This window comes from Melanostigma gelatinosum (assembly GCF_949748355.1).
Source record: "Melanostigma gelatinosum genome assembly, chromosome: 11".
Taxonomy (NCBI): Eukaryota; Metazoa; Chordata; class Actinopteri; order Perciformes; family Zoarcidae; genus Melanostigma; species Melanostigma gelatinosum.
The window spans coordinates 19,195,307-19,219,817 of NC_136644.1; the positions used below are offsets into that span (position 1 = coordinate 19,195,307).

The 24,511-nt window shown below is 42.1% G+C and overlaps 1 protein-coding gene across 8 annotated transcripts in view; it reads right to left on the reverse strand.

Moving 5' to 3' along the window:
- inpp4b (inositol polyphosphate-4-phosphatase type II B) overlaps nt 1–24,511 on the reverse strand; it is a gene marked incomplete at its 3' end in the record, with an annotated part of 103,670 nt that overhangs the window by 59,199 nt on the left and 19,960 nt on the right. For 6 of the 8 annotated variants that reach the window (XM_079278486.1, XM_079278484.1, XM_079278487.1 and 3 more), the window contains one exon: nt 14,277–14,356. In XM_079278486.1, coding sequence (XP_079134612.1) covers nt 14,277–14,356 — 80 coding nt within the window. Of the gene's footprint in view, nt 1–14,276; nt 14,357–17,734; nt 17,799–20,548; nt 20,677–24,511 lie in introns of those variants that run through there. The other 2 variants (XM_079278488.1, XM_079278489.1) reach the window with 2 other exon arrangements.

Sequence of the window (24,511 nt, forward strand, 5' to 3'; positions counted from 1 at the left end):
TTATGCAATGTAAAAAAAAAACATTTTGTCTGCTGCAATACATCTGTAATAATCAGAATAGGAGCTGTGTCGGGCCAGGATGCATACTTGCAGAAGATTTGTGAGTTTTAAAGCATCCTATTTGTTCCAGTCCCATCACACACACTTCTGTATCCTTGCATGACGAGAAGCGTCTTCACACTACATTTACTTTTATGTCAGTGCTCAACCAGTGTCAGAAGCAGTCTGGGATAAGCTGTTTTCGCAGAAGAAGCAAGGTGGAAAAACTATGCAGAAAGGATGCTATTTTTTTTTTTTTTTTACCAATCACATCAATCCAGGCTGGGTCTGAAAACTATGTGGTTGATGACTGCTGTGTGCAATGTTTATGGATGGCCATGGGAAAAAGATAAAGATGTAATGTAGTGTCGGGATGTGGTTACGAATAGGTCAAGAAACATCACCTGCACCGCCTGTTGTGTTTACCAGCGGCCTATAGGGACCTATCAAAACTCGAGCTTAAGAAAAGATGAGCCTCATTTCATGCTGAGGAGCATGGCTACAATATTAGCACCGACGGACTGCATGTGCAATGCCGACCGGCGCTAATGAGACTGGAAAGGTGGTGCTCATTCAAAGTATTGAGCTGCATTGGTTGGCCCTCTAGCAGGCATCTTAGCAACTAATAGCATGAAGGTCATTTGAGTTTAACAAGAACGTATCCGTAGAATTGTGTTCACCACTGAGTTCCATATTCCTGTGATCTCCTCGAAGCAATTTAGTACAGAGACTTGTATTCTTGTATGTCATTTCTAACTTTACTAATATTGGTATATATAAATACGTATATAGTATCAGTATTATATCATAGCAGGTGCTATTGCAAATATTTGCACACACAATGTAGAATTCACACTCGGATGTGTCGGCACAAAATCAAGAACACATGGTATTTGCCATTACCGCCGTGAGCATCCCTTGCTTTCTGCCAAATTATTGAAAATTGGATTCAGGCCAGATGTGCTGTATGAACCGGTTAAGGGCGAGCAGTAAGTATTAATCACAAGAAGAAATGCAATTTCAGTCTTCATTCCTCACCTCACCCTTCAAATACAGACACATTATCCTTTGTCTGCTTCCAATACTCTGAGCTACATAATAATAATAATTTATAGAGCAACTTTCTAAACACAAGTGCATTCTAATAAAAACAGAAGGCACATAAAACACAAAAAGAACAATATGAACTAAATGCCAAAAACGAAACACATAAAAACATAGAGTAAAACAAATGTAAAAATCACAGCAATTTCAAAAGAGTGGGTTTTTAATAGTGATTTGAAAGGTGAGACAAAAGCTATATCATCTTTTCCTAAGAATCTTGCTTTTGGCACAGCAAGGAACGACACATCCAAAGATCTCAGGGTGCCGGAGGCACTGTGCAATATCTGATCTGAAAATCTTGAAATCAATTCTGAAAGCAACAGGCATACAGTGCAAGGTAGCCAGGATCATGCTTCCTTAGACCGAGTAAAAATCCTAGCAGCATAGTTTTGGATGAGCTGGAAGCGGGAGAGGGATTTTATGCTGATGCCAGAGAGCAGGGAGTCACAGTAGACTGACCTACTAGTTATGAAGGTTACTAGATACTAGAGATGTTCTTATCTTTGAAATATTTCTGAGATGATGAAAGCAGGACTGACCCATTGATTTACATGTTTGTCTAAAGCTGAGGTTTTGATTGAAAATGTCCCCAAGATTTCTGCCTTGCTGAGTTAATGAATGGGACACATAAGACTGTTTGATACATACACCCAACAGTTCTTATTATTACTGTAGCACAATTCAATGTAACATTTTTTATCGTATATATGTGTTTACAGTATAATGTCACAGTAAAGACGAGAAGGGCCAAAAGTTAAATGCTGCTAAATGCAGACCAATAACAATTGAATGAGCGGTGATGCAGTGAGAGCGTTCCGTATGATGACCTTCATCACCACTCGCTCAATCAATACTACACCATCAACACTTATGTGGTAGGGGGTCAGACTAAGCTTGCGAGCTGCATTGCAAAACACGGGGAAAGAAACGCAAATTTGTTCTCACGCATGCAGCAGATTCTGAAAAACTGCAGAGAAAACCACAGTCTGTTTGAAGAGTAGTGAGTCAGAAACAGAAGGAGAGTAGATGCCACCACAGAGAGTCACTGGGGCTCCATAATTATTTTTCAACAAACTGTAAAAGAGCGGACAAAAAAAAAGAAAGTCTCCTTTCATCTTTGTCAAACTGGAGGTTTTGTTCTGTAATTGCTCTTGAATAAGAAGTCAGCAAACAGCATACGCTTACTGGAGGATTGTAGGTAAATTGGTATTTAAATTAATTTTGTGTTCAATTTTGTTTTTGTTTTTCACAAGATAGTAAAGCTTGATGTGAAAATATTAAAGGAATAATTCAAAATTTTTGGGAAATACTCTTATTCAGAATCAGAATCAGCTTTATTGGCCATGTGCGCTTAAGCGTACATGGAATTTGGCTCCGGTTTCCACTCCGCTCTCAATGTACATACGCTATTTTACAATAGTAACGAAACATGCGAGAAGTGAGAGTAAATTACGTAATGCGATGCGCAAGACAGGATTTTTTAATTCAAACTCTCCGCTGAACTTTATTTGTAGTCTCGCTTATTGATGTTGTCGTTGGCACACATGTTGACTATATAGCCGCCTTGGTTTCCACACGTCTTTACTATCACATTTACCCGTTTCCTCTAGCTGCAAAAACAACTGTTGCAAATTCTGATTTGGGAGTGCCGAGCCGCTGTCAATATACCTCTAATCTGGGGATTTTGTTTGGGAGCTCCAAAAATGATCGGCAGGTTGAAAAATCTGGGCTCATGTCGTGAATTGTGAACGAGGCATAATAGACGAATGCGAAGATTGACAACACTCTCATGGTGGTTAGCATAAAGACTGGAAATAGGGAAACAGGCAAGCAAATACACGTACCAGTGCCTCTGAGCATCTCCGGCTGCTGGCAATGGTTTCATATTTAGCGGAAAGACATGAGATGGGTCATGTGACTGTTATGCGACTGTTACCTGGAAAGCTGCAAAATGACTGTGTCAGGATGATCTATGATCAGGATCCTTGGGGACCCAACAGAACCAAGCCACGAGGAATACCTCAGTGGAGGAAGCACTAACAAGCCTTTGTCTCTGTTCCCACACGACTTTCATCTGGGGATTGAAAGGGATGCTGCATGCAAACAGCACCATGTGCATGAATCTGTGTGTGTGTGAGCTACAGCGAAGCAGATGGAAAGGGAGAGCTAATGTTGTCAGTGGTTGTGATTGCGGTGTGGTGCCTCGCGCCCTGAGAGCAGGACTGCAGTATAAAGGTTGATGATGATTGTGCCATTGATTTCTTGGCTCCACAACTTTGGTAAAAGCCTTGAACAAATGTCAGCACAGCAAATCAGTCCAAAACTTCACCAAGCGCTCTTAAGTGCACCTACATTTGACAAAATACAGAGAATTAACATTCTCAGACAAAACAATCAGAACTTAAGATCCACTTTTTGGAGGGGACCTTCAACCACATCACATGATTTTCATTATCACTCTTAATCACTTGAAATGAAAGAAATATTTCCAAGGTCAAGAACGAGATTTCAAGCTCTACTTGTAAGCAAACAGGAACTAGAAACCGAGAAAGGCCACAGATGAAATCATTATGCCAAGAAAACAAGCAAAACTCCATCTGTGTTTCAATTGAAAGTTCTGGAAAAAGCTTGTGAGTGATCCTTGAGTTGCGATTGTTTGTCAAACTATTTTTCTCCCAGTTCAAGAAAGACTCTTTTCCAGCAGCAATCAACCAGAAAAATGATACAGTGTGCCATTCAGTCAAGAGAAAAAGCTCAGCTGGTGTTCTTCTTGTTCTCCCTCATCTATATCTCTGTCTGCAGAGTTTACAGTCCTCATTACCCCATGACCAGTTATTTCAATTTAGTCTTTTCTCAGTTTCTTTTCAGTCTTTCTTGTGCAAATTACAGTATTATTGAACAATGTAATTGTTCCACCGTATGTTATATTTCTGTTTTGGGACAGGCACATGTTAATTCATGTTCTTACAGGATTTGTGGAGTTGCTTAGCGACGCAACACCGATTTACTAGTCTACCACTTCCCTCCTTTCAGGCCATCGAGAACAAAACGTCTGTATGTTGGTAGAAATTAGTCTGTATTTATTTTTTTTTTTTTAATTTTTCTAAGTTTGTGTGTGAAAGAGAAAGAGAATGTGTTGAATAAGAGGAAGACGACTGTAGAAAACTGTTCACAACACAGAATGTTAGAGAGTCAGTAACATAACATGGAAGTTGTTCATAGATGTGCCAAGGACGGGTTAATATCTGCTACCTCAAAAACAAATAATCAGCTGCTGCAGCGGTGTGTGGGTGTCTCAGTGCATACAATTGCATGAAAAAAATGTGTGCGTGCTGAATAGCTGACATTTTCGACTATTTGTAAAGAGCTTAACAGGTGGGAAATATACTTGCATAGAAAATACCATCGCTTCACAACTTTGTAAATGCTGAAAGAGTTTGCTGTGCCGAATACAGTTCATACAAAACACTGACCAGCAAGTATGGACTACCAATACAATCTGAAGTAAGCATCACCGCATGTACAGTTAGATTGTCCACACTACTTGGAGGGAAACCCTGAAGAAGGTGGCGCTAAAGGCCATAACATCAAAATAGATTCTCCTCTGTACAGTGGCCATTTTAAGACATTGCACCCTCAGCTTGTCGAGCTCAGCCATATGTTCATCGGCCTATCTGTATACGTTGTCCCTGCATGTACTTAGGCTCAACGGCAGGAGCTGTTATGAGCTGAATGAAAACGAATGACCAAATTCAAACGTTGAAATATTGTATTCTGGACTCTTTTGTTCTGCCTCAAGTGTGACTCAAATAAATGAAATAGGTCATTTGTCTCTTTCATTTTAAAAAGCTAAATGGTCGCTAGCATTTTACAGTCACGCACAAACATGACAAGGAGTAAACTCAAAACAAAACATGTGCAGTGTGCAATTGGAGATCAACCAGTTGAGTCTCAGGCTAAGCCTCCTGAAAGGCCAAAACACAAGGCTAGGTGAGAGCCGGCACACGTTTACGCGCCACCCACAATACTATTTCCAACCATGCTGCCCCTGAACTAATGTCCACACATCATTTTAAGCTAATGCAGAGGGGGAGTATTTTACTTTAGTAAAACAAAAGAAGTAATGACACAGTGTAAAATGACTCAACTGCAGCGTGACGCTTCTTTCTGGTGCGAGGAGCATCAAATGACACGTTGCGGCGGCAGTGTGTTTTCAGCTTAAGGGAGTATAAGTCACTTTTAAAAACACAATAACAAAGGTCAGCCCTAACTCTGCTGTGGAAACTAGCGTTTCAAAATCAGGTTATGGCAGGCAGCACAGAGCTCTCTTCGGTGAGCTGTGTTGATACAAGTCATGGGTGTAGACAAGGCAAGTAGTTAGCACGCTGCTCCCCTGACAGCGATGCTATTCTGCATCGTTAATATGCGTCTTCCCAAATAAAATAACTTCACCTAACATGGAGCAGTTTTCCTGGACACAAAAAGAGCAATGGAAGCCAAAACTTTAGTGAGGATTATTTTTGTATTGCTGTTTTATTGTTATCTCTTTCCATCTCTCCGGCTTTCTCCAGAGTAACAAAAAATCAAACCCATTGCACATAAGTAAGACACAATACCTTTGGTGCAGTGTACCATTACTGGGCCACGGCAACACGATGCAGATCTTCTGACGAATGAAGTTCTCTGTTTGAACTTTGCAAAGACACAGTCCGCCTTCATCACAACAACATGAAGGCACTTTAATGGAGGATTTGGCCACACCACTACCAGCTCCTGTGGTGTGTGCATGTGCTTCTTTGGCTCACACACACACACACACACACACACACACACACACACACACACACACACACACACACACACACACACACACACACACACACACACACACACACACACACACACACACACACACACACACACACACACACACAGAGAGAGAGAACAGAACCTGAAAGACCATTTATGTAAATACAGGGGAACAAAATAATAGGAATGCACCCGAGCGGCATATCCATGCAGTGCAGCTCAACTCATAGTTTACTCCAAACAGTGTCAACATTATGAGTCAACATTGGCTTCTTGTTATGGTAGTGGGGGGGGGGGGGGGGGGGATATATGTCACAGTGGATATCAACTTTGATTTAGAGGTATGGAATAAATGAGTTCATTTGACTTTATAATGTGTGGGATTTGGAACATATACGTTTAGGCTATAACCGTTTCTTTTTTTAAATGTTCAATATAATATAAGTACTTAGGTCAGTTCTGCGGACTGTTTGGAGAGACTGACGTCGCTTTCTCTCTTCTTTTAGCTTTGACATGCTGACGTGAGGCAATTTACACCTTGACCTTTCAGTGACATCACACAAAACAAAATGGAACAATGATGTTGTGAAAAAAAGCCAAAACTGGCCTCAAAGCTGGCTTGTACAGCAAAGCTTATTACTCCAGGTATATCATACATGCACATTTTAAAAAGAGCATCATAAAAATACTTATATACGCATATATGCTTGCCCTTCTGGTAAACATCAATGTTACCTTATGTTTATATTTGCCATCCTCACGCTTCTGTCAACTTCTCATATCATTGGTAGGCTGCAATATCGCATCCAACCCCACAGTGAGAAGGGACATAAATGAAAGGATCGGCAGAGCTAAACTTCACAGAGATTAAATATGTCGAAAGCTACCAGATGAGGGTATCACGCAACACCACGAGATGAGAGCTTGTGTACAAATGTGCTGTGCACACAGTAGTTTGTCAAAATGTTGGTATTTTCATTTCAGACTTATATCTGATGAAATGTGTGCAACATGGGATTTTATATTAACATAAAGCTCTGCAATAAATGCCCCCTAAATATTTTGGTTTCGATGGAAATATAGAAGCAGCACGTCGTTGCCGTTGCACCCTATAGGGTCAAGATTTGTATACAAGGACTACAAATATTTGAACAGTAAAAGCCAGCACGTGCCAACAAATGGATACTGCATTGCATTATTGAGGATGAAATTAAATAGCAAGCAAGCCAGGATATTATGCTTGACCTCATCTTCTCCGGTGCACATATTTGAAATGGAAGAAAAGGAAAGATTGCATTGCAACCTGTCACATCGTCCCAGCTGGGTGCTTGAAAGATGGCACACGACAATTTAATCTCAGAGAAAAAAGAGAGAAAAAAAGAAACCTGTAAGACATGATTTTATACACCGAGGCTCTTTCCCCCTCTATTCACCCTCATTATCATCCTCTCATGACTTAGACAAGGACTTGGCCTGAGCTGTGGCCGTAGCATGCCTCAGCACCACGTCAGGAAAGATGTATTAAATCTCTCTCCCCCATCTTTGGCTCCGAACACATCTCATGTTCCCATCCCTTCGACCTATATGTGTTATGTTGCAAAGAGAGCTATAGGAAGCACACAATGAATGATTGGCCCAGACTAATAGATCTTACCTTGTTTAAAGTGGACATTAGGTTAACAGCTCTATATGCTTGGGGTTTATTGGAATTGAAATTAGTCATGGCAGGTAATTAAGGCAGCTTGTCAATGTAATATTTCTTTCCCCCCCACCGCCCACCATTCTCCTCTCAGAGTTGCATTTTGATATCACGGTGCAGCATTGGCCGAGTTACTTATTTTCATATTCTGCCCGTGAGCCCAGATGCCCCGGGGATCTAACAGATTATGCAGAAGAACTGTGCAGAAAAGAAGCATTTTTAGTATTGCTGGAGGAAAAATGAGGAGGCCATATCTGCATTTATTTCACCCCACCTGAGTGCCTTTTCTCCTTCTTATGCGTGCATATGTGGCATGTGTGGTTGTGTGTGCTAGTATTACCATATATACTGCATGCAAAGCAACTCTGCGTCTTTGTGATTTGTGTGCATGGTTATCCTTGTGTGTGTGTGTGTGTGCTTTCGTGCATGCAAGGTGATGTGAGTGTGAACCCATTCCACCTGCATTAAATGCATTTTATTCAATGATTCCTCTCTCGCGCACACACACACACACACACACACACACACACACACACACACGTATGCACGCACACTTGCTTCCAAGAGCCTCTTCAATGTGAAAACTACAGATAAAACAGTTCCCAGCAGCCATACACTAAAATGCCGTGGCATTAGGTGTCCTTTAGCCTGCCCCAGTGCTTCAGTACATATGTTCCTCTATTCACTGCTCCATGGATAAAATGGAGGCACCATAAATGAAGACGTTTATATGTTTAATAATTACCCTCCTTATTTCATTTTTTCCCAAACTAAATATTCCTCTGCTTGAAATTGAGCAGCTTGAAATTGAGCAGCTAATGACCACACAGTGGCAACTGGGGACATGTGTGAGTGTGTGTGACTGTCACAAGGGAGGGAAGAGGAGTCACTCTGCAGAGTAGTGTAATTAGCAAGACTGCTTTACATTTGGCACACACGCAGTATGCACACAAAAGTTATTTAATTACTGTCTGGCATTTTTGTGCCATGGCGTTTACAATGTGGAGCTCATTCATTTAGAATTCCCTTGAAGGACTCCCAAACCAAATGCACATTAAATGCTGTTTTTGTGACTTTTGTAACCATGACCACGACATGCCTAACCCCAACCTTTAACCAAGCCTCAACCAAAAAACTAATCTCACCATGTGGGGACCAGACCTTTATCCCCAAAAGGGAGGGAACGTCCCCATTATGTGACTGTGTGAAAAGATGAATGTCCCCACAACATGACTGATACAAGAACGCACACACAAATTTTTTTCTTCAGTATAACTGTATCAGATAGTGGGTCTTTCAGCTCAGGCACAGATACAAATGAGTCACGGGGGATACAGTGTATGGTGGCTTTCTCTGGGTCAGTGCGAGAATCGTGTCAGGGCGATAGTGAGGGCTCTGGGGTGGTAAAGTGGTATTATCATGATAGCGGGCTCAACGGTTTCTGGTGGGACAGCAAAGAGAAACTCTATCTGATGCACGTACATGTGCACGCCAGCACACTTACACAAGCATACAAATTCATATCAAAATCAAATCTCAAACTGTGCAGTAGAACTGGGTCACAGAGTGCCTCTCCTACTGAGTGTATGAAGTTTTAGCAATAACAAGAAGAGCAAAAGGGGAAGTACAGCATGAGACTGAGAGGGCAAGAGGCTGAACGCAAAGCTTTCAGCAAGGCTGAAATAGAAAGTGTGTCAGTAATTTGGCACACACATTCTGCTTTATATTCGTAATGTGCCACTAAATACACTACTGTGCATTGTATGCGCATTTTCATATTGCCTATTGTCCCATCACTATATTCTTTTGTAGTTAGGTGACGGAGGCTCACCTCGCTTTTTGGAGATAATCTTTCCTCCCATGTGTATACATAGCATGCATTATTGAGAGACCTCTGCAGTGCTGACATCCTTCCAGCTCCTGTAGCACAGCGGCTGTGTTGTTGGTCCCTAGTCCTCATTTTAACCGTGCTAGATTTAGAAATGTGCGTGCCTGCAAAGTAAGCCAAACTCTTCACCGGAGGTAGAAGCAGGTACAACCTTTTTCAGGTTATTCAGTAAAAAAAAAAAAAAAAACTGTCTACAGGGCTTAGAAAGAAGCAGGATAGAACTTGCAAATGTATGTGAATTGATTTCTCGCTTGAGATTGAAATAAAACAAAATCAAGGACAAATGAAATGAAAAATTTAAAATCCCTTGTTACATTGCTATCATTAGCATTACCACCGAAATACTTCTGACTTATTCTGGCTTTGTGATGCATCACTCAGCTACGATGTGGAAGCACTTCTCAGATACAGTAGCTCCTTCATTGTGTGTGAATAATGGCCACAAAGGAATCAGGCAAGGACTCCGAGTCCATATAACACACAACCGGAGAGAGATTTACTACAAGCTCCGAGCAGTTCACAGGGCAGAGGCAGCATGCTGCAGTATGTGACGGCATATTTGGTGAGGCGGACGGTTAATTGTGATTAGAGATACAAATAACAATATAAGATGATTATCACAACCTCATTAATATACTCTCAGCTCCTTGGAGCATTTTAGCATCTTTCAGCTCATTATTTAGTTTTTACTGTTGAACATATCCTCATTCAACAGTATGGTCTCTTTCAAAAAGTAAATCCTTGTTTTTTGGTGTGTTTTCCTACAAATATCCAGCAAAAGACATCCATTTCTGCTCCATACATGCATACAGTCTTTTTAAAGCAAACTTCACAGGAAACAACTTTTGTTGATGATTTCAGCGTTGACACTCATTCCCAGACATTCAAAGAGACTGTAGCCTTTAAATAGAATTTCGTGATTTTGAAGATTACAGAAGTATCATTCGGCAAACTTGAACTGTCTTTGTGTGCTGACTAAACAAATCATCGACAATTCCCTTTAAATCAGTTTTCTGCTCTTTGATTAGTAAAAGGTCCAGATTTCAATGAAACTACTCAATTCTCAATCCAGCCTTTTATTTCTGTTGCAACTGTGTGTGTGTGAGTGTGTGTGTGTGTGTTGTATTGCAGGTGTGTCGGTGATGCTTTTGTTTGTATGATGTTGACTGTGAGCATCTGAGTGTTCTTTTTGGTTGTGTGAGAATACAGAAAGGTAAGATTTCCTTATCCTCTCTTCAAGGGCTCATGGTGCCTGTAAAAGACAGATTTTCACAAGAACTGAGTCCATGTATCTGACACAAAGTGACAGTCGGGCACCTCAACAAAAACAAAAAAGGTGACCCAAATCAAACCAGTCGCGAATACAGGAAACAAAAACAATCCGTGACTAACATCCTAACCAGTTAAACATGAAAGCGAGCGTAAGACCCGAGAGAGGGTCTGAAATGCAGAAAGAATTCATGGGAAAAAGAAACGAGCTTTGAGGTGGACATCGCTGTAGCAAAGTGAACTTTACTGACGAGTCAAAGTAAAAGCAGAAGTCACATACACACACTGGTGCTGGTCAAATACCAATTTCCTCTCTACATATGCCCAGCACCAACGTTAATCGAGAGCGTATGAAGAGAAGTTGGTCAAAGTCATATTGGTTTTGAGATTCACAGAAGGGAATCAATCCCTGCCGCGTGGAGATAACAGCAGTCCCTTATTCCCTCTGCTGAGCAAAGTCAACTCAAATGAACTGACTTTTTGCAACAGCTAACCGGGTGGGGATTAGAACACTGTAGTAAAATGAAGAATCTCTTCCTTAACGGGACAAAATAATTGCAGTCCTGTCCATGTCGGTGCTGCAGCATCGGAGCTGCTTGGTCGGCGGAACTAATTTGAACTGTGAATCACAGGCTCGTCCACAGGTCGTACAGCCCAGAGTGAATGCTCATGAAGAGCTGCTCATCTTTGAAATACTGTCTCAGTGGATAAACCAACAAGCAAACAGCATATATCAAATCAAAAGAAGTTCCCTCTGTGTGTCTGTATGTGTAATGCATGCATCGCTGTGCAGTGTTAACACATTTGAGCTGCGACAGCACCACACCGGCAGCAGCTCCTCAGGCCATAAGAACTTTGTGCGTGTCTGTTTTGTATTTTAAATACGGTACCTGTCATTATTTAGCACAGTACAGGTTTTAAAGTATCGTGCTTGAATAATCTATTAAACAGAACTACAAAGTGCTTTTATTTCATGCATTTACTTTACTTAAAAACCGACTGTTCTTCTTTGTTTTAATTGAATAATTTAAAGGCCTGAAGAAGTCAAATCAACCATTTATTCAGAAGGAAAAAAAGCAAATATTGAGGCTACGTCTGAAAAAATCAATATGATTTGAGTGGCAGAAATATGGGTTTGGGTTTCTTAGTCAGTTTCTTAATCATTTCGGGACCCTTCTGATTTATTGTCAGACCCTTTTTGGGAGTGCCGACCCATACTTTGAGAATCACTGAAAAACTGATGAATATCTAGCCTTTGGTACGTGTAGGTGGAGAAAGCTATTGTGATGCTGACAGGAACCTCTGAATACTGACGCAAACGACATTTTATGAAAAACTGATTTTTGGTTTCCCCGTTGTTAAAAAGCATTATGGCAGAATTACAAGTATCATGGGAGAACTTCCAGTTATCCTCAGGAATAAATAAAACACGAGCGAACAACAAAATGAGCCAGAAACACAAGTGTGACTCCAGGGGAGTAAAATGACAAGTCGCTGTTGATCAACACCAAGACCGACTCCCGCATAAAAGTGTGCATGCAAACAAACAAATGTACAAACTCACAGGGGTGCAGGGGGGGGGCTGCTATTTATTTTCTTACTGCAGCTCATATTGTCAATCATGCAAGATACAATTATAGCTAGAGACATGGGATCACCTACAGGAAATGAAAAGCATAACAAAAGAGAGTAGGAAAGGAAAAGAAACATTGCCAAAGGGGAATATTTTCAGACACAAATATGAGAGAAAAGGACATTCAGTTTGAAAATACAAACAGGAGAGATGAAGACCATTTATTGCTGCACTCTCTATGCAAACATGCCAGATGATGAAATATGTGTTTGAGTGCTGTGTTGTTGAGTTCAACTACTTAATGAATCAGCTTAAAGTGAATGAATCAGGATGGTTGTGAACGTATTTCCAATGCAGTGGCTGCCATGGCTGTAGTCAGCTGAAGTATGAGGTCAGTTAAAGTCTGGACCTCTGTAATTATGTTCTTTAAAAAAAACAACAACAACACTGTCCTTCTGCATCTCAATGACGTGAAACAGCTCGAGACTGACGGCAATACGACAGCTATCAATGCGGGGGGGAGACTACGGCGGCGAGGATGTGCTGGGGGAGGGGAATGGAGAAGGCAGAGCGTGTGGCAGCCACCGTTGTGTCTCCAGTGCGATCTGTGCACCTGACAGCACAGTCGGGTTCACTGCAGTGATTTTACACAGAACTAAAATATGTATGAAAACTAAAATTGTGATTATACGCACAGTATAAGAGGATATGATGAAAACTATTGACGCTCTGTTCTGCAATTTTTAAATGCTAACAGGTGATCAGTTGCCTACGTGGTTGACGTTAAAATGACTCAGCATCGTGATGCTTAATATCGGAGAACGGCAAGCCAGACTTTCCTGAATCCTGCCACCTGCCACATACTGGCATCTCTTGAGTGTCAACAGCATACAGTCTAGTCCTCTTATTTGAGATTTAACATTAGTTTTAATGAATGAGTATGAGTCAAGCATGTAAATGCAGTGTATTCTGTATATGTTCCTCATTCCCTAAAGCAGCAAGTATTTACACAATTATCCAAAAAACATTTTCAACTAATGCATGAGTTACACTTGGCATCATTGCGACAGTCAATCCTCTCACCAAACACCAGCTCGTAAGATAACTAAACCTACCAGCAACATACCATTTCACGCTTGTCAAGCCTCGGCCGCCATTTATTTATAGACACAAATCATATGTATTAGCAATAATGTCAAGCGCTTCATGAGAAGGACGCACCGTTAATCATGTTCAGGAGAACAGCTCATGTGTTGCTTGTATCAATTCGTCCTCCGAGAGGAAAACGACTAATCTTCTTTGCGGCAAAATCCCTAATTATATCTTCAGTGTTCTGTCTTTAAGGACGCTAGTGCTCTTATGCAAGAAGATAAGACGGGATAGTAGGAGCTCTAAAGAATAAAGCTCTTACTATCCCTTCTTTTTCTGTTGGCTTCCATACTGTAGCTTGATTGACATCCAAGCTCATGACCTTTATACAGCACATGTGCATGCAGCCCAATCATTCGAAAAAAATGAATTCTTCATAATTAATCAAATGTTTTTGCCCTCCTTTCAAACAATACACGTGTTCCTATTCACTACCTCTGAGAAATTACACATTTCCCCACCCCCATTTACAAGAGAAAAACAGATCAGAGTGCTGTATTCCCACACGCTAACAGAACACCTCTGATACAAACAACTCTGGCAGCTACTGCAACATTCCTGAAACTGCTGTTGCAACATCTGCAGGCAGGTTTCTTTTCCCCCAACTCATCTTAGTTTGATTTCTAAGTTGTTCTGTCAGTTCTTGTGTGAAGACGCATACTCTTTGGACTCCGAAGTCTGGATTTTATTTCGCCTGGAGGGACACAGAGAGCGACGAACAGAGTACGACAGAAACATGCACTCACCTGAGACTCAAGGTCAGTCGTTCATCCTTAGCCCTCAGCAGATCGCCTACTGAGAAGGTGGCACTGCCCAGGAAGCTGCTCTGTAGAACCAGACAAGGGAAGAAACAAAAAATAGGCGGTTAACATGGGGCAAAGTATTTCAGCAGCAAGTAAACTGTTAAAAGATGAAACAATAAAAAAAGAAACCGCTGAATAACTCGTTTCGTCAGGCATGATGTGAATAGGGGGTGTCAGCACACAATAACTGGGTCATGGAGATAGAGGTAGGGGACGAGCCCATCAATAAAGAAGAGCGATGATCTACATTCGTAGAAAACACACACACACACACACGCACACACACACACACACACACACACACAGAAAAGTCCCGCACCTGCAAGTAACATCATTAACATGCGAGCTGATACTGCAGGAGGGAAGGACTAAGACCGTGCCAAGGACACAAGCTGCTGCGAAGAAAGCTAAAACACAGAGTTGGTAATTAACAACAGGTACAAAGGTGATTCCACATGTTTCATCATACGGGGTAAAAACGATCTTAATTAAAGTATCCGCAGCCTGTTCACACTCTCCGCTGAGATACTGAGATGCTACAGTATTACTTACAGCCCTTTTATCCACCAAATTCAGATATTTTTATTTACATTTGTAAGCTTTTACAATAGTGCCAGTGATGGCTCTGCAAACAGGTGATTTGTGTCTTTCCCCCGAATGTTGCTTAAGATAGCTGCCAAAGGCTGCACCTTGCCGATAGAGATGAAAACACAAGTGTGTCGGCTGTTGAAAGGAATCCAAATATGTTGAGAGTTGAGGTGTTTCAGGTGTTGTAAGGAAACACCGGAAAACTCCCACACATTCGATACATTTCTACTCTCCTCACACAAAACAGAGCACAAGTTTGATATGCCGGATCAGTATCGGGCCTGCGAGTCCCTGCAGGTAACAACCATTTTGTCATTAATCTGCAGACCATTTCCTCACTTCATTGATCCAAAGTTTTGTCGATAAACTATCTGAAAATAAAGGAAATCCCCACTATAACTTTCCGGATTCTTTATTTTATCAGTCCAAACCCAAAGATATCCAGTTTACAATTTTTTATGACCAAAGAAAAGCTACAAAACATATTCTTTGAGAGGCCAAAGCCAGAGTATGGTTGGCACATTTACTTAAGAAATTAGGACAATTACTCCTATTTCGACTTATCGATTAATCGACTTTCAGCTCAAGCCTCGACAATACAAATATTATTAGTTACCGGTATTTATTCAGTCACAAAATGCCACCAACATATTTTATATAATAGTCCCTGACTTCATGTCACCTTTCATAAAAATGACTCTAATGATTCTAATGAGAAGACTGGTATCGACTCTGGATCATGAGCAGATACCCGGAGTTGAAGTATCAGGAGAGAAACACTTGGATTGATGCATCTCTACAGTGAAACAATGTAAAAAGCGTCACAAAAGATATGTAACAGGATCTGCTGACACTGTGTGTTAGTACCTCAAAACACAGCAAAGCTCACAGGTCACATGAATGTTACATTCATTATGAAGTCGTCACAGACATGGCTGACTGATTTTTTTAATTCATGAGATATTGTTTCTGGATGAAAATCTTATGTATGGCTTTTTTGAGTTCGTTATCCTAACATGCTCTTTTTATTCACGTTTCCTCTGTCTTTTCTTCTATTGTTTGGCTTCACTTTCACCTCTAATCTCTGACCACTACAGCGCTCTCTCTTTCCCTTTTTTCATCTCCTGTATCAGATAAAAAAAGGGCATCCTGTCTACTGACCTTTCCTCTCAATCATTTCCTCCCTGAGCATTTTCCTGCCACCCAAATCCCCCATATGCTCAAAGCAAAAACACCGCCCCAGACCTACTCCGCTGCCCTGGCCCACTCAAGTCGGCAGACACAGCGACTCGCGCATGAGTGCACACACAGAAAGAGGAAGAGACGAAAACACGAGGTCAGTCAACAGCGCTATGACGAATAAACATTTAAAAAAAAAACAATACAAAATATTGAAACACAGTGAGTGTGGTTAAAAAAGCGGCTCAAATTTACCAAGACAAACACACAGCCCCAAGCATCGTATTCAGTTTCAGGTTCATGCAGCATACTGAGCCATGTCTACCTCATTGAATTAAACAGAGCTCCCCAGTAGGCATCACTTGTTATGCACAACGTCATATCCCTTAGCAATGACGTATCGTAGCCAATCCTAGTTTGCCCTGATAACCCAGAGCGCCAGGCACAAAAGGCCGTTACACACCGTGGAGGGACATTAGATTCCTATGTAGTCATTACTTGCAAGCCGGTACAGACCGTCTGGTAAATGGTCTTAGAAATCCATTCCTTAGCATTTTTATGGCCCCTCAGGATGAAGGCTTTAAAAGTAATGAAGCTCTGCAGACAGTCTTCTTACGCAAGCTCAAAGTGACTGTACCACAGAAAACGAGAGAAAGATGGGGGCAAGAGGAGTGGAGTGAGAAAAGAAGACAAATTATGCTCTTCCAGGATCATGGAGGATTGATTACGATGGTCTCGCTCTGTTCCCTTCTCACATGCTCTGGCTCACTCTTTTTTTCTGTCCATCTTTTTCGCCCGCTCTTGCTCATCCATTTGACTGCTTCTACTGGCCATGCCAGTTGCAGGCTACAAAACAAACTTTTGATCGATGATTTCCTTCACGGACTTTAGACAGCGAGACATTTTACACAAGCTCAGACATGAATCCACCTGCCTAGCCAAACACAAAAGTGCTTTCCAGAACACATGCGCACACATGAAAGATCAATCACAGACGAAAAGCGAAAGACGCTTGAGAAGGAACGTGACATCGTACGTCTACAGGCAATCCCAAGCACGTGTCAGTGGACCTGTGAAGGCCACAGTGTCTGTCCGTCACTTGGCAGAGGTAAACGATCCAACTCAAGCTAGATCTATTGATTTTCTCCATGCCCTGGGTGACAGAGGGACACACACTCACATAGACACATACTAACTCTCTCTCAATCATTCCTTCATTCCCTATTTGTCTCTCGCTCTCACAGGATACCTGGAGGAGAGGACATCCATTCAAATGTTACGCCAACAAGTGACATTTTGGGACATTAAATGGCAGCGGTGACAGTTTCGGCACTCGCTGAATAATACACATCTGGCAAACATTTATGAACGTGAACAGATTTATACCATGGAGGCCAGTGATGTCTACATGAATACACAGCCCCCTTCACTACAATTAGGGCTTTACAAATTGGCCTAATTAAGCCATTGGCGATGTCATGAGACGCCATTTATACTTACATGCAAATGTGTGCACTCAGGCACAAATTATGGCCGCAGTCAGTAAAAATTGACATGGAGTGAGATCACACACACACACACACACATAATATAACAACAGACTCACACACACACAGACAAGGAACTCCACTTACGGTTATGTTACTGCCTAGCAGCAGCAATCGAGTAAGACAGTGAGAGAAGAGCTACCGAAATTAGGAGAGGCCGACAGAAGGAGAGAGAGAGAGAGAGAGAGAGAGAGAGACTGAAATAAAAAGTGCGAAAGAGGAAAAGGGATGTTATTTGTTCGTTCTTCCTCTTAATGAGCTTCAGGACGGTTCTTCCTACATGTCTTCCTCCAGTCGTCAGTTAGAGTAACTCCATATGTTATATTCAAGACCAGCAGGCACACTGGCTGATACACACACTGTAAACACGCAAACACAACACTCACACACAGTTAGACCCACACACTGCAGCCTCCGCTGTGACTGCATACAGTGAGCTACTGGCGTAACCACTGTTGCTGCTGTGGCTGGCTTGACAGAAAGCGAGAAAGCGAGACAGAAAGAGAGAGAGAGAGAGAGAGAGAGAGAGAGAGAGAGAGAGAGAGAGAGAGAGAGAGAGAGAGAGAGAGAGAGAGAGAGAGAGAGAGAGAGAGAGGGGAGGGAGTTGAGAAATACAAGCAGTCAAGATGAAGAAGGAGGAGGAGGGTGGAACAAAACAGAAGAAGAAGAGACAGACGGAAAGGAAGGAAGACAGACAATTAATGGGTAGAGAACCAAGATAGCAACACAGAAAAGGAAGGGCGATATAGAAGGAGAGAGAGAGAGAGAGAAAGATAGAGATAGAGATAGAGATAGAGAGAGATAGAGAGAGATAGAGCTAGAGAGAGAGAGAGTTGTGTGTCACACCTCGGTTGCAGCCCGTGACTCAGATAGCCAACAGGAAAAGAAGCACTTGTTATGGCTACTTGAATTAACATGGATTCCGACCACATGGTGCAAGGTATAGGAGTGTGCCTACAACACGGATAAACACTTAAAAACACACACTGACATACTCGAGGATCACACAAGAGGCTTGTTGAAACACATTTTGATGCAAGCAGCTGCGAGAGAAAAAGAAAATATCAACCCATCCATTTTGAGACATGGAGCCAATGACGAACAAACCCACACAGCTGACACCGAGCTGATGTTTTCACGATCTGGGCTTCAACCTCGGATTAAGCAGGGTTTCATTTACCCATGCTGACACAGAGGGATGAGTAATTCTGGCAGAACAAAGGACACGCTCTAACACTGGCCCTTATCACCCCGAGCAGGTACACAAGCAAACACAATGACAAACGCACACACTTAACACTTTAAGCACACGTGCACGCGCACACCCACCCCCCAGCAGCTAACATTTGAAAGAGACACACAAACTGTTATGTAGAAATACACTGAGCACTGGAGGTCACGGTGATGAGTCGTCAACCTTGCCTAATACAGGAGGTGGGGTGTGGAATCAGGTAGTGTGGGTGGAAACACTGGATTTAAAGCGTTCTTCACTACCATGACGATTGATGGCCTGGGTGCCAAGTGGAAGCCATAGTCAGATAACGCAGAAACTCCAAAAAGATTACCAAAAAAGGCTTTACAGTCTAACAAAATGATTAGTCTGGCTACGTACCAGTATTGATGCGCATCCCTGCTGTTGCCGAATCCATTTTCGTTGGTTACTGCTCAATTTTTGTCGGTGATTACGAATTCTGCTCTGTTGCTTTTTTTGTTTGCATTCCTTCTCTAAAAATCTGTGTACAATTTGAATTTACTTGAATCTCATGAAAGATTAAATGAAGGTTGAATAACAACACGGGCAATCCTAGATCAAAGCTTGTTTAAAATACTGAATCAAGCACACCAAAAAAAAAAGGCATTTATGTAATGCCCTACTTTGAAGTTCAAAATATCATGTCAGACATATTTTAGCGCATTCAAACTGTGAGTTCCTGAAAAGCACACAGAGATCGGCAGGGAATGGTCTGATATTCAAAACATGAAGCACAAGCTACCGACCGCAGGGGAAATGTTTGAGGCTCCTGGCTGTAGAAAGGAAAGCCGAAGTACTTCTTAATTCCTACCTTTTAGCATTTTTCAACCAGCACTCACAACTGGTTGACCACTATCACCACTGCACATGCCTCACACATTATTCAAGGCCCTTATTTGAGTCTGTAGGCGGTGGATGTGTTAGTCCATGTAAAGATCACAGAACAAATGCTTTGATGTGTTATTCTGGTGTTTTTGGTGCCATTACATGCCTTATTAATAGTTTGTACTATTTCTGTCTGCTTTATGAATAACTTTTGAAATGTATCGAAGGCACCAAACGTACCTGCTGTAAAACAAAAAGCGGGACTCGTTGTGCAAACATGAAACTGAAACGGGAGAGATAAATGCCTTCTGGGTCTGATTTGACATAAAGAAAGCGAAACTTTAATCTTTTTCAAGTCTAGAAAGCTTACTGAGGGTAAAATCATGAAAGTGGGCTCTTAATTGGCAGAGCTTTCCATGACTTAACCCACATCATCCAAACACTGTGAATTGAATGAGTGTCCTTAAGCAAGACACTGAACTCCAATTTGCGCCTCGCCTTGTATTGCAGCTTCGCCACTATTGGTGTCTGGATGCGCGTGTGAATGGGTGAATGAGAAGCAAATTGTAAAGCGCCTTGGAACGTAGAACAACTCTTTATAAATGCCGTCCATTTACCATGTAGGCAGCTCTCTGTCAGTGCTGACAGAGGCTGTCATTGAATATAATTAGTCTGCTTCTAAGACATGTTCTATGATGCGTTATCTCCTGTTCCTCAGAAAAAGTTAAAGTGACACATTTTTCTGCGGTAAAACTTTAAGAACCAAAGAAGACTCGGACTTCAACAGGACTCAAAAGAGGCTGAAAAGAAAGGAAAATACTCACTGAAAGCTGACTGCTGAGAGGCGGGGAAAACTTCTTTTAGGATTCCTTCTCCTTCAGTTTTTGTACGTAAAGAGATATATCTAGCCATGTAACGTCGCAGTGCACTGAAAAAGTTAATATTCCTCTTTTTCACGAAACAGTTTAAGGTTCCCAAGTACCTTTGATTCTCATAGAAAGAGAGGCGAGAATAACACTGCAATAAGTGTTCATACATTCTTCAGCTTGTCAATGCTTGCCCCAAAACAAAAAGCCCTTCCTACCACTCCATTAGTTTTCTCCCCTCCCTCTATTCCTGCTCTTGCTTATTGAATCAGGATTTGGCTGCACCCTTTCAGAGCCTGGCCAACTGTCAGGGAACCAACGTTTTCTGACAGAAGCCTCCAAAATAATACACAGGGCACCAAGGATGATGAAAACGTATGAATGGGAAATCAGATTCCCGTGTTCACGTCTATTTACCGCACAGACTGAAAGCTGCAGGTCGGAGAAAAAGAAACTTAACTTGTGGCAAATGCAGCCTGCCCGTGGTACACTGGAAGCACTGCCGATGCCTTCCTCCACACTCTCGGCTTTGGTCCATAAACTTTAATGGCTAACCCCACTGCAGACTAGGTGATAAAAAAATCAAGGCTCCTTCACTCACAGTCTGTAAACATGACTTGGGAGCAGGTCCAGAGCCTGTACAGCCCCATTGAAATCCCCTCTATTGACTTGAGTACCATATTTAAATTGCAGCACGGCAAACTTGAAGCTGTTTTTAAATGAGTCACATTTGAATAGACCCTTTTTGACCGTGTCAGCAGATGAGACCGATCCATATGATCATGCGCTTACAATATGCAAGTGTGTATCATCAGCCACTGATTGCGAGCTGCGATCAGCCAGACCTGGCGGAGGCTGTGGTTAGCAGCTTCCCCTCTTCTGCCTCTGCGGTTCGAGTTGAAGTCCACAAATGTAGCAACGGAAAGACTGTGCGCGCAGAGTGGAGAAATGATGCACATTATTTTTTTTTTTGAAATCACTCACAAAACATGTTGCTAAGCTCAACATCCTGTTTGTCACATCATCTCTGTTGTATTAGTAGAGGAAACACATTTCTCAGACAAACAACAGCTGAATGAAGCCTGTAACTTTGGGCAGAGCAGCCAACACAGGGTTCTGGGGGTGAGTTCCCTTACATACCTGCGGATAGATTACAGGGAATGTGCCATTTGCAATTCCCTGCTCTTATGTAACAGCAAGAACCTGCTAGTTCACCCCCAGGCCTGTAAGGCTAGAGGCTATGCTGGTTCGCTCTCTCTCTCTGTACTTTGCTTCCTTCCTTCCTATTACGCACGGACACACACACACACACACACACACACACACACACACACACACGACCAAACACAAACACACACAGTAATAGTACAATAATATGCTAGCTCATGCCTGAAGTGCTTGATAGCGCTCTTCTTCAGAGAGCAGGACTATAGGGGCTGTGAAAGTAAACAGCTCGGATCAAACCAACTCTCAGCTCCCTTTGAAGAGTGGGAGACAATTACGAAGATCAATGGTGCAGCCCAGAGGTGGTTAACAGCCTCGACAGGCAGACAGACAGGGATTGATGCCCCGTATAATCGAGAGTGTGCTCCTCAACGACTTCACTGTACAGGCAGATCCGAGGTGACATGTCGAAGCACACCGAGCTCTGCCCTGAGGATGCACAAACTGTACCTGGGCGCACTTATCCCTCTGTATGCGAGATTCAAACACCGTAGTGTGGCTTTTTAATGCATTTCGTGGGAGCAGATAGTGGTCTGTGTGGGTAGACAGTTCTTCCTGCAACATTTTTCCCACAGACTGATAGTGCTTTAGTACCAACTGTCTTCCCTATAGACGAATACTACATTGCATTATCTTAGTAGACAATAATGGGTCTTATGTGTGGCTGTGTGCATGTTCTTCTGTGTTACGTAAACGTTGCATGTTTTACTTTGACATCATTTGCCTGGCGATAAAGACTGCAACAACAGACTGAAACACCACACTACCCACTGGAATTTGCGAGTGTCTGTGCGTGTCCATGTCACTCGCGGTGCAAGAGGTGAGCCTCAAACTGCAGCTTAAAAGCTCTGGCAGCACACACACTCTTACTGTGGAGGAGTTTCTGAACCAGCTCTCCTGCACCTTCCTTTCCCGTGGGATAACGTACAGCTACGTCCGTACAGCGCAGGCGCTGCGATTTCAGACGGCTTGCACCACCTTGACTTAGTAAAGAACAAGATGCAGGAAACAGTGGGAGAAGTGCTGCAGCCGCCAGCAATGTTGTGTTCCTCAGCACAACAAAGCCATATTAGTTGCCTAAATGACATATTTGCCATGTTGATGTAGAACAACATCAACAAAATAGCCTTTTGAACTAAATATACTGCTTATGTGAAAGTACAACTTGTCCTTGGTGGCTATAATAGCAGATGAATGGATTCAGTGGTTGTGTTGTGTACACTCATGAATAGCACATAAGGTTCTTCAAAAAAAGAAGAGAAAGAGATAAGATCAAAACAAATACATTTGTATTTCCTGGGGAGGGAAAAATGCCTCTTTGAGATGTTTAAAGGCTTCCCACCCTCTTTGGGTGTACAGAGGGGGGGACAATGCTGGCTGATTTCTGATTATCATATAATTCCATCTGCGCTAACGGAATAACAAAGCAGCAACAAGAACACTTCTGCCCCACGTTTATTTACTTTCTGTCCTCCAGGGTGAGGAGAGGAGGAGAAAAGCAATGTGTCATTACCTCCATCAACAAAGTTAGAAGGCAGATAGGGAAAATTACTGCCATAAAATGCTCTATCATCTATATTTCAATTGACCAACTGTAGGGTTTTAATTGCACCCAGCATGACTATACAGTATGCTGGCACACACACACACACACACACACACACACACACACACGGGATTACGAATGCCGTTTGCCCACAGGCTTGCATGTGCAGACACACAAAACCTCACACACTGTACAAGGCCCTAGCCTGGCTGGCAAGCTCATCAGTGACTCGGTTAGCCATGGAAAATAGCTGCCTTTACACACACACACACACACACACACACACACACCTACACACACACACACACATACACACACACACACACCAAGCATCAGCACTTTCCACCAGTTCCTCTCAAAGGAAACCATTACACTGCAGAAACCCGCGGGAAGCCAGGCAGAAAGGGGATTTTCTCAAGCACTTTTTTCTCTCTTCCTCTCTCAAAAAAGAAGAAAAAAAACGAACTAACTTACAGTAAACTACTTCTGCCAGAGAAAGAGAGATTACAGTCAGCCAAGCGTCTAATTCACCTGTGACCCAGTGATTCATTTGGCTGATAATCTGCTATTGCAGGTGACACTAACAATCAGCGATATGATGGGTAGAGAGGCGAGGGGGGGTTTTTAGAGAGGTGTGGGTTGGGCTGATTGGTGGAGGAGATATTTGATTAAATTCTCAAATGAACAATGCATTATGAAATTGATCCAGACAAATCCCACCTTGAGGAGATTGGAGTAGGATTATACAAGGAAGGGTTTGGGAGAGGTTATGACAGAGAGGAGGTTTCACTTCAGCATCAAGCGGTTACCTGGTGCTTGATCCATTTATATGCATGTCAGCTGCATGCGGATAGAACAAACTGTGAGTTACATGCACAGTAATACCTTGTGTGCGATATAGCCCTAAAAGGGTATTGCAGATTTCCATAACCTTTTCAATCGGATTGCCTTGAGAAAAAAACAAAAAAACAAGCTCAAACTATTTCTGTTCCCTCCTTATTCAATTGTTTCATTTGTTAACAAAGTTGTTGTTTTCTCTTACAATGAATTGCATCCTCATGTATGGCTGACTTAAAGGGAATGCCAGTTTTATTCTACTGGAAATGAATACCAAGTTATAAGTTATAATCTATATAAATGTAGTTCTGTCT